This window comes from Mustela putorius, unplaced genomic scaffold, assembly GCF_011764305.1.
Source record: "Mustela putorius furo isolate JIRA1106 unplaced genomic scaffold, ASM1176430v1.1 tig00004007_pilon_pilon_pilon, whole genome shotgun sequence".
NCBI classification, from domain to species: Eukaryota; Metazoa; Chordata; class Mammalia; order Carnivora; family Mustelidae; genus Mustela; species Mustela putorius.
This window is the reverse complement of record NW_025422145.1, coordinates 13,627,702-13,638,615: the sequence shown is the minus strand read 5'-3', so window position 1 is coordinate 13,638,615 and position 10,914 is coordinate 13,627,702. Positions and strand designations below refer to the sequence as shown.

The window sequence follows — 10,914 nt, the reverse complement described above, 5'->3', positions numbered from 1 at the left end:
GCCTCTCCAGATAAGAACGGGAGAGCCCCACCCTAAGCTCCCACCATGGACCAGTCCCAAGCAGCACAGGGACCCCAGCAGCTGTGAAAGGGGCACCTCTCCATCATAACCCCCAGCATGTCATCCCTGTAGCTCCCCCTGAGATTTCTCAGCCCCAGCAGGGGTCACAGTCCTACTTAATCCAATCACGTGGGGCCCTTCGGGCTTCATCACTCCTCCCAGCCAGCACCCATCTCCCCAGGTGTCTGAGCCCCTGAAGGCCCCCTTCCTTCATCCTGTGGAGACCCTCCTGGAACCGTTTCCAGTTGCTTCTGTCCCTCCACCTCTCTGGGCTCCAGCTCCCCTTCCATCACCCATCTTTCACCAGTGCCCACCTATAGTCACCTGTCTCACCCTGGCCCATCTGGCCCTGGGCTCATTGCTCGAAGGCCACCATCCCTAATCTTCTGGACTGATGCCACCTGCGAATGTCAGCGCCTCCTAAGGATGTCTACAAGCGAACGCGCCCTCCTCCCTGGCTGTGGCCCCAACACATGTGTCCTCTTCACCTCTGTCAGTACCCACTGGGTCCAGCCAAGGTGGCCTGGGGTCCGCAGGGCAGATCGGCCCTGCTTTAGCGGGTCTTCAGTAAGGACAAAGTCCACCGTAAGCAATCTCAGGGCCACCATTTGCCCAGTCATCCGAACTAGATGTCCGCGCACCACCGGAGCACCCTCTTCTGCCTCCCAGCCCGGGTCCGAGCCGCAGGAGTCCGCGCGGGCGCCGCGGGGGCTGGGACGCAGAAGCCCGAGGGCCAGGAACTGGGGCGGGGCTCCGGGGGGCGGGACCGGGGTCGGGGCGGGGCCTGAGCCCTGGGCTCGGGATTGGGTCGCGCAGCCGGAAGGGGGCGGTGTCCTAGCCCGGAAAGGACCTGACTTCCCGGAGGCGGCAAATCCGGAGGATCGGCGGCCGCCTTCATGCTGCCCTTGGGCTGCTCGCGCCGGTGAGACCCGCGCGCTGGGAGGGAGCGGGGCGGGAGGGGGCGCGGCGCGCGGCCGGCCGGGGTGCTGAGCCGCCGGTGCGCCCCTCCCAGGCTGGTGGCCGAGCTGCGGGATGCCCTGGACGACTGCGCCGAGCGGCAGCTGCAGCTAGAGCGGAGCCTGCGCGTCTCCCGCCGGCTGCTGCGGACCTGGTACGCGGACCCCGAGACCACCCGGCCGGGCCGCCCTCGGAACCCCGCTCAGAGCCCCCGGGCGGGGAGGCTGGGCCCAGCGCCCGCTTGCTTGTTGCCAGCTCTGGTCCCCTTTGCCTGCAGGCTCTGAGGTTGGGAGGCTGCCGCGAGGCCAGGCGGCCCCTTGGGGTCGGTCGGGTTTGGGCCCTGCTTCCTGGCTGTGCCGCCACTGTACTGGTCTTGGCAGGGAACCGGCCGAAACGCCGGCTGCGGAGCCAACCCCAGAGCCAGAAACTGATGAAGAGGCCCCGCCTCCAGGTAAACTTGCACCGCCCGCCTGTCCTTGGTGCTGCCCTGCTCTGTTTTCTGACAAGCTGTGGTGAGTGACCACTGCAAGAGTTCTTGGCTTTTGCAGCAGACACGCCCAGCCCTCAAGACCTCAGGGAGCTGGAGCTTCTGACCCAGGCACTGGAGAAGGCTGTGCGGGTGAGAAAAGGCGTCTCTAAGGCTGGAGAAAGACATGGGGCCCTTGGCCTGAAGTCCGCTGCCACTTCTCGTGCTACCACAGCCTCTGCCCCACCCGGGGCCTCAGGCCAGGCTGGCCGGCAAACCTCAGAGACAAAACCACCCAGGGGCATCCACCAGACCACAGTGCCTGCCAGGGGCCTCCCTGAGTGCAGGCTTCCATCAGTGGGGGATCGCACCCGTATGGGGAGAGGAGCCTCAACCACCAAGCCCAGACCGAGCCTCAGGGACCAACAGATACCCCCATCGGCTACTCCTCGGGCCCCAGAAGCTTTCACACTGAAGGAGAAGGGGTATGTTGCCCAAACCCTTCCCAGAGGAACTTCTGTGTGTACCTGCGCAGACTCTGGCCAGCAGCAGGAATCTGGGATGGGGGGTGACAGGGCAGGGTATTGAGCTGGATGTGGACCAGGGGAGCCCCTAGGGTGCCATCCCATGGGATCCATGCCCCGAAGCTTGCAGAATGGACCATTGCTAGAGCCTGTCCCCTTCTCCCTGGCTGTCCAGTGCCCCATCCTCTTACCCACCCGTTCCACCCAGCCCCACCCAGGGCTCCACATGGGCTGTGGAGGGCCTGGGCTCTGCTCCTGGTGTCCTTTCTTCCCTCCAGAGCAGGGAGCAGAGCTGGACTGTGCTGGCTCCCACAACCAATCTGAAAGTCCTGTTGCATGTTGGGGGTGGGGGGAGCCTCCAGAGTGAGGCTACTCTGAGCACTGGCTTCCCTGGCAGGAGCCTGCTGAAGCTACCCATGGCCTACAGGAAAGTGGCTTCCCAGAACTCCCGGTAAGGTTGAGTCTCCGCTGGGTGGGGGTGGAGGGGAGACCAGGGAGACCCAGGCAACCCACCAGCCCAGGCCACATCGGTAAGACGTTTCCAGCAGGCCACTCTGCTTTATTGGCTGGGTGGGGACACTTTCCATGTTAAGAGAGTCTGCCTGGCTAGGACTTAGACTCAGCAGGCTTTCGGGCTGAGAGACTGCGTCCCCAGCTGTCCTCCCTGTGGAGGTGGGTGTGATAGTGTCAACTCCATAGAGGTGCAATAAGGGTTCAACAAGGTGGGGCCTTTCACGTGTTCGTGCAGTGTCTGCTCTAGAGCCCGTACCCAGAGTTCTTTACCGTGGTCGCAGGTAGTCCCAGTTAGTCCCAGTTTCCAGGGGAGTTGCCAGCTCCTCTCCTCTCCTCCCTTGAATTCTTAGTACTTCCCCAGAGTGTGTGGACTCTGTCCCCGTCTCACAGACAGCATCCTCTCCATCCCCCAAAGCCTGGGGAGGCCCCTCCTGGCATTCGGCAGAACCAAACACCCCTCATGGGGTCCCTGCCCCAGCCTTTCCCTGCCTCCTGAGGCCCAGCTAGATGGATGAACGGTGCCTCTGTGTGCGTTGCAGCCTGTGGGCCCAGCTCAGCTCTCCCCAGACCAGTGACTCCAAGGACACTGCTTCCATGGCCAAAACCCAGTTCCTCCAGAAAATGAAGACGACTGTATTCTTTCTGGGCTTGTGGGACCCCCAGAGTGGGGGCTGTGGGTGGTTCCGGCCTGGTGAGTTTAAAGAGGAACTCCAGCAAGGGCCAGAACCGCTCTGGGGTCCTGTCTTTGGCGGGAGGGGAAGGGGAGAACCTGTCTGCAGAGGAGATTCCCTGACCCATGTCCAGTCGGGCTGGCCCGGCTCTGGGCTCGCTGCTGCGGAGGTAGAGGCGGAGGCCGGGCTCCTGCGGAAGGCCTGCTCGCTGATGAGACAGCGAATGGAGGAAGTGCTCTCTGCAGGTGAGCGGGCCCTGCAGTGTGTCTCAGGGCTGGGAGGGCTTCAGGACTGGCGTGGACCCAGCCTGCCCTCCCTGATTTTTGCATAGAGCCTGCTGACCGGATACAGGAGTACTACTCCCTGCTTACCCTGGAGGGGCTGCAGGCCATCACGGAGCAGTGTCTCCACAGACTGCAGGAGCTGCGCGCAGGTGACACCCGCCACCCCCCGCCCCTCGTGCTAAGGTCTGGTCAGTGGTCATGGGCCTCTGGGAAAGATAGGGTCTCCCCACCGCCTTGTCCCGCAGGACTAGGCGGCACTGTGCCCCCTCGCCACTGCCTTTCCCGACGCAGCCGTGTCACTGTAAATGGTCTGCATGTTTATCTAGTTCCCGAGAAAGTGTCGTGTGAGAGTCACAGGTGTACAGTCAGGTGACTTGCCTGGTGTTGCAAGAGATGGTTGTTGCTGGACGGCAGCGCTCCAGCCAGGGCAGATGGAGGCTTCGCACCCCCTTAAAGGCAAGTGGGAAGGAGGTCCCTGGCTGTCCCACCATGAGGCCACATCCCCCTGTCCTCACAGCTGTGGCAGGACAACAGCTGGGGCCGTGGACTGAGGGGAGATGCTGCAGAGCCTCACTGTCCTGTGAGGGAAGAACAGACCCTACCTGGAGCCCCCAGCTTCTTTTCTACTCCAGCCCCGAGGAGCTGCAGAGTCTGGCGGTCCTCGGGCTGCGGGTGGCCATGCTGGACCAGCAGATTCACCTGCAGAAGGTACTTCCGGGTGAGGGGAGGGACTAGGTGACTGGGTGCCAGGGGAGTGGGGGGGCTTTGGGCCCAGCCAGAAGATGGAGCCTCTGGGCTGTGCACGGGCCTAGGGGCAGAGCTCTGGGATGAAGAGGTTGGCACATGGTGCCCGAAGCCCTCCCTGGAATTGCCCCACTGTGGGGGCCTTCTGTAAGCCCTCCAGTGGCCGCCCGGGACCGGTCCCCCACTGAGATTGTGGTCGTGTGTTACCCCCCAAGGTCCTGATGGCTGATCTCCTCCCGCTGGTGGGCGCGCGGGAGCCTCCAGGGCCTCCCTGGCTGGCGCTTTGCCGAGCTGTGCATAGCCTGCTCTGTGAGGGAGGGGAGCGCTTCCTCACTGTCCTTCGAGATGAACCTGCCGACTGAGCCCTTCCTGTGGCCGGCTGCCCCCGGACCCTGCCGCTTCCCAGACTGCTGGACCCTGCCAGGAGGGTGAGGTTGCTCTGACCCACGAGACTGGGAGAGCGCCCCCCTATTAGGTCAAGGGGGATTGAGAGAACTTTCTGTGTGGTGGCCTGGGGGGCTCAGAGATGGCTCTACCCACCTAGGAAAGCAAGGTCCCTGGCCGGGGGCTGGGGGACAGCCCCCGGCTCCTACTGAACAACCCAGAGCCCCAAAGCTAGCAGTCAGGCCTCTGCTTGGCATAGCCTTCAGCAGGCTCGGAGACCAGAGGCCTGTCAGGCTTTTTTCTTAGCTACCTCTGTTCTTTCCTGCTTTCACACTTACCAGCCATTTGTATGACATTAAAACTCCTTTAGAAAGGATCTAGATTTAAGGCAGGACTTGGTGTGTTCGTTTTTTTTCTTTGTGTTTTTGCTTACCACGAACATATCCAGCATATTTATTGAGAACACGCGTAGGCCTCTGTGATGCAGGGAGGGGGCAGGAGGGCACTGAAGGTGAGTAGCACTGGGGACTCCCCTCCAGCATCGGCCTGAGCACACCAGAAGCCCCTTCCCCCCCTTGCCTAGACTGGGCTCACTCAAAGACGCCAAAGCCACCGGCCCAACTCAGTGAGCGGGCTCTCTTGGCCACGGTGGTCCTTCTAGCACCCATGCTCACCACTTCCTCCTGGGCTGTTGCTGTGCCCAGCGTGGGCCCCCCTCACTGCACTGTCACCTCTTCCAAGGCTCTTGCCTCTCCCACTGAAGGAAGGCAAGAAAACGCAGAGTTCAAGGTCATGGTCTCTGGGTTTATACCAGTCATAGGTTTGGGTTTCCACTTTGACTTGATTTCTGCTGGGGGACTTTCAGCAAGATTCTTAAGGGGACTGAGCCTCAGTTCCCAGTGTCGTCCCCAGTGTCGTACTGGGGGTAGTTGTCAAGAGAGGTTATCAAAGAGACATGACCACCTGTAGCCCCTAGAGCTGGATCTGGGCAACGGGAGGCTCCTCACTCCCCTCTCCATCTTGGACTATGGGTTCCACAACCTTTTCACTCCCGGAGCCTGCTGTGAGGACTCAGCCCCAAGGTAGCGCCGTGGGGCAGAGAACACCTGCACGGTAACAGAGCCCAGGGCAGGCCCCCCCGACACCACCTTTTAGGCTCTGGTGGGCAGAAACGGGGATGTAAGTTCCCTTTGCTTAGGAACCCTGCCACCTCCCCACCTGGGGGGGCCGGCTCTTCCTGCAGCCTATGCCTGCCCTCTGCCTGTGCAGCCAGTCTCAGATGACCCCAGGAGGCTCCCGAGGGGCCCACAGTAGTAATGGCCCTTACCCCTGTGGCTGGGGCGAGGACAAATTACACAGTGGTAGGCCCTGGGACGGCCCGGGAGGCCATGGTGTTCTTTTTTTTTTTTTTTTTTTTTTTTAAGATTTTATTTATTTATTTGACAGAGAGAAATCACAAGTAGATAGAGAGGCAGGCAGAGAGAGAGAGAGAGGGAAGCAGGCTCCCTGCTGAGAGCCCGATGCGGGACTCTATCCCAGGACTCTGAGATCATGACCTGAGCTGAAAGCAGCGGCCCAACCCACTGAGCCACCCAGGCGCCCCATGGTGTTCTTTAAATAAGCCTTGCCTAGGCACCTGAGCCAACCAAGCACAATCCTCAAGAGCTGGGGCATTGTTGTGTAGCTAGGATTGAGCAGCAGGGAATTCACACCAGCCTCTGCTCCCTGGAGCAGAGGGACCCAGGCCCCGAGCCAGGCAGCTTCTGGAGTAGGCCGGGTCTTCTGAGCACCAGGTGGGGTGTCACAGGTGTGGGGCATGAGCTGAGTGATGCTGAAGCAGCCTTGGGGTTGCCCCCACAGGCCAGAAACCTTGAGTAATGGAATCCCAGGTCTTGGGGGTTGCTGGGGACCAGATGACAGACTAAAGCAGGAAACCTAAAAACAGTCCTCATTGCACTAAGGGGCCTGTAGGGAGTGGAACAGCTCTGTCCACTGACCAGGGCAGGAACAGGGAAGGGGGAACTGAGAGGTGGGGAGCCTGGTGGACAGCTACTCCCCTCCAGGCCACTCTTGCTACTTCCAGAGACCATGCCCAGTTGATCTGATCTTGAGGAACCTTTCATTTCCAGGGTGAATCCCACCACTCTGCTACTGGCCCAAACCCATTTCCATAGCCAATGGTCTCCACCGTAATTATTTTAGTCCACCAGTCCGCTTGGTTTACTGGACCTTTGCCCCCTGAGGGCAAGGATGCTGTCCACCTTGGCTCCTAGCCAGGCCCAGATGGGCGCCCAGAGATTGCTGATTCAGTGACCCTCCCGTCAGGACCCGTCCTCCGTGTTGCCTTGTGGGGCGCGCTGTCCGCACCTGGGCAGGCAGGTGGCGCCCGTAGCATGAGGGAAAAGGAGGGCCGAGGTCCGGGTTAGGGCCCCCTTCGACATTCGCGCCCGCCCACCCTGATTCAGCGCCAAGCCGAGAGGCGGCAGCGACCTCCTCTCCCCGGCGTCCCGGTGGCGTCACCGCATCCCGGGCCAATCCGCTCTGACGTGGCGGTCGAGGATGGGAGTGGGGGCTACGCGGGCGCCCACACCCACCCTGAGCGCGGCCCCCCATCGGCGACATGAGCGCGCCCGAGCCCCCGCCCACCGCGCCTGCCGAGCCCCCCGCCCCCCCTGCGCCCCCCGAGCCCCCCGGGGCCCTGCACGCGCTGCTTTTGGCCACCGGCGGCGTGGGGGGCTCCTGGCCGCGCTGCGTCCTGCCGTTCGGCGCCGTGACCCTGCTGGCCGGCGCCGCCGCCACAGCCATCACCTTCTCGCTGCGCGGACCCCACCTGGACCTGGAGCAGGGCGTGGCGCTGACCACGCTGGGCGCGGGCCTCGGGCTCCTGGCCGCCGCCTTCCTGTGCTGGCGCGCCCGGCGGCAGCGGCGGGTCGAGCGCGCGGGGCGGCTGGAGCCCGGGACGTCCTGAGCCCGTGCGCGCGCGCGGCCCCCTCCCCTGCGAAGTCACCGGGAGCCGGACGCCTCCTCTCTCCGGACTTCGCCCCGCCGGGGCGCGCAGAGCACAGCGAGCGGGACACAAAAGCCCCCTCCCCAGACTGTTCCTTCCTAAGCCCTTAGGAGGCCAAGGGGGTGGGGGCTACGAGCCATTTCCCTCTGCTCTTCGGACGCCTCTCCCCATTCCTCCCAGCGTTGCTTTTCAGCGTTCTGCTTGGCGCTCAGAGTCGATCGCCACCACGGAGAGGGCCTGCGTGGCACGGGGGCCCTGCCGGGGGAGCAAAATGCGAGATGGCCGCGGACTCGGTGGGTCTACCCTCCTGTGGTGAAGCAGACCGTGCTCCCCTCCCCACGCCGTCTGTCTTGCCTGCTGGGTTGGAAGCCCCTCTTGGCATAATAGACGCTTAATAAATGTTTGTGTGAAATGTGTACAAGTGGTGGCTTGCAAAGGTCTGGACGGAACAGTATGTCCTGGGCTGGGCCAGGAGTGTTGGGCCAGTTTGCCTGACAAGGAAAGACTCCAGGCGCCTGAGGCTTGGGACTGCTGGCCCCCTGAGTCCCTTTCTCCCTGGACAGGTTCTCTGAGTGCCCCCAAAGCCAGCAGCTGTCACTCTGACTGGGGGTGGGAGTGGACTGACAAGGTGCATGGGGGGGATGGGAGGGTGGGGTCTCCTCTAAGGTACCAGGATGGACCAGGACCAGTGGAGAGGGGTGAGAGGCCCCAGAGGCTGGGGACAGGTGGCACAGTCCACAGGACTGAGTCCAGCAATGAGCCCAGACTGGGGGCTGCGGAGGCCTTCCCTCACTCTCATCAGGCCATCTGCCAGGGCCATCCTTAGGGGTCAGAAGAGAATGTGTTCAGGGGGCCATTCTGAGGGAAGAGGCAGGGCTGCCTGCAGCCTCCTCCCTGGGGAGGTGGTGGTACCACAGCCCTCTGGGCCCAGAGCTTTCTGCTTGCTGACACCGACCAAAGCCCTGAACACTCGTGCACACAGCAGGCTGAGCCCTGGGGGCCTCCTTCCACCCACACCAGAAACCACCAGATGTTCTGCAGACCTTAGCCCCAACTCCCGGGGAGGCTGGGCTGCAGACAAAGCCTGCAAGTCTGACGCAGGGTTGGAGGGGAGGCTGCCCCCCGATTTCCTTTCTTCACTCCTGTGTCTTGAACTCCAGACAGCCAGGGGCTCCCTGGAGGCTCATCTCGGGCTCTGTGGAACCCTTGTGTTGGGCCTGGGCATCTCTCCCCACTGCGGCCAGCTAGTCTAGCTCCTAATGGTCCCGGAAGGATCTGTCGCAGCTGGTACTCTCTTGCCAGGGGCTCACTCTCCCCAGGGTGGGTTTGAGGCTGTTGATCAGAAAGACCTCGAAGAGGGTGGCTGGTAAGATGCTGTTTTTGAACTTGACTCATGCTGGAGCAGACTGGGCTTCCCGTCAGCACTCTCATTTGTTCACGGCTATCCGTTGTAAGGGGAACTTTTTTTTTTTTTTTTAACCTCAAAGTTGAGATTAGGTGCCATGGCACCTGGGGCAGAGGGGACCCACAGACCCAGCAGCCCTGCTGCTGCTAAAGGAGAAGGGAGAGAAGCCAGCAGCCCTTCTGACTGGATTCTTCCCAAGCCTCCCAGGATCTCATCAGCCCCTGCATTCCCACCCCTGCATTTGTGAGGGACTAACCAGAAGGTGCTAATCACTTCAGGTGCCCCATCACCCTATCTTCCTGGCTGCCCCCTCCTCTTCTCTTTTGGTTTCCCTTGGGAGGCTCCAGGGATCCCTGTCCCTACTCTCCTATACAGCAAGGAGATTCTGCTTCTCTCTACCTTCTTCTTGTAGAAGAGGCAGCTCTGCCAGCCCAGACGCATCCACATGGCAACCTCCATCAGCTGCTGGGCCCGGCCTGAACTGAAACTTTTCACACTTTCTCCCAGGTCACACACGTTCCCGTGTTCCCTGGCCCCTCTGAACGCAGCCCACTCTTCCTGCTTGCCCCCCTCCATCAGGGGCTTACTGGTTCTGGGGAAGTGGTCTATATCCGGAGCAGTTCTGGTCTCTCTTGACTGGGTCATTCTCGGATGCAGCTGCCCCATTCCCAGCTGGGGCCCAGACTGCCCAGCTGGGTTCCTGCCTCAGTTTCCCTACTCAAACCTGCCAGCATGTGGTCCAGGCTCAGGGGTTCTCACATGTGACCAGGCCCTCCCCATGGGCCAAACTCCACTCCCAAACCTCTACAGGAGTCCTCAACCGCTGGCCAAGACTCCGAACCCCACAGGATCCAGTTAATTAGTGGGCTCCCCTGCCCCAGCTTCTGCTTCCTCCATGCCAGCTCTAGGGGCTGGCTCCATCTCGGTGATGCAACTAGATGGAGACCCAGAGATGCTGTGGGACATGAGTTCAGCCCGATCTGGGTGGGATATGCCAATTTCATTACTTAGGCGAGCTCCAGTCAGACCGGGAGGACACATCCTTCCTGAACATAAAGCAAGAAGGACTCAAGGCTGTGGGGTCCCTCCCTGGCTGCATCCAATACCTTTGCAGCTCGTCAACCCCTCCTCCCGCCCCCACCACCAAAGGCTCAGCAAAGTTGAGTAACAGTCAGACGAAAAAAACTAAATCTCAGGTTAAGGAGCCTGAACCACAGAGCCAGAAATTGGAGCAGCTTGGTTTCAAAATCAGACCTGGTCCCAATTGTGGGTTTTTTTCTACTGGAGCCAACCTCTGCTTGGGGACATCCCATAACCACCAGCCCTGCTTGGCTGCTACAGCCCTGAGTGTTCCCTGTAGAGACCCAAGGGAGCATCAGGGCACCAGCCTTCAGATGGAGGGCCCAGCCTGCCAGATGGGCCTGAGGGAGGAGGCGGCCAGACCCCCGCCCAGCACGTGGCACAGCCGCAGGAGCAGTCAGGGCCTGGATGCCGGCCGGGGACCCTGCTGGGTGGTCCCCCACGGGCTGCGTGGCTGAGCCGCCCCCTCCAGACCCCTCCCGCCGGCGCATTCCTGGCTCCCCGGCCCCTCCCCCGGTTCCCGGGCCTCCCAGCCCCCTCCCCCGCTGGCCCAGCCAGTGTCTGAATCTGCTTCTGATTCCGGCTCTGCCGACGAGGCCCCCTCCCCTCCCCTCCCTCCTTCCCCGGCCCGAGCAGCCCCGCCCCCGGCTGGGCCCAGGCTTGCGCCTACTGCGCCCCCCACCCCCTCCTGGCACAGCTTGCCCGCCCTCGCTACAGCCGGGAGGAGGCGGCGGCCCGGGCGCCCCAGGCCCCGCCCGCCCTCGGCCCTTCCCGGGAGGCCGGGAGACCTGCTCGACCCGGCCCTCGGTGGGTGAGTGC

General features: G+C 62.3%; 1 protein-coding gene across 2 annotated transcripts; it reads left to right on the top strand.

Moving 5' to 3' along the window:
• Nucleotides 1-891: 891 nt before the first annotated feature.
• Nucleotides 892-4,994, top strand: TEDC2 (tubulin epsilon and delta complex 2). Of its 2 annotated transcripts, none has more exons than XM_045072125.1 (10): nucleotides 892-982; nucleotides 1,073-1,171; nucleotides 1,398-1,468; nucleotides 1,569-1,968; nucleotides 2,405-2,458; nucleotides 3,060-3,153; nucleotides 3,325-3,436; nucleotides 3,523-3,624; nucleotides 3,993-4,183; nucleotides 4,435-4,994. In XM_045072125.1, the coding sequence occupies exons 1-10, from the start codon at nucleotides 957-959 to the stop codon at nucleotides 4,579-4,581; spliced, it is 1,296 nt and encodes a 431-aa protein (XP_044928060.1). In that variant the 5' UTR covers nucleotides 892-956; the 3' UTR covers nucleotides 4,582-4,994. The 2 variants fall into 2 exon arrangements, with proteins under 2 accessions (XP_044928060.1, XP_044928059.1); XM_045072124.1 differs by having other exon boundaries at nucleotides 1,566-1,968.
• Nucleotides 4,995-10,914: the final 5,920 nt, after the last annotated feature.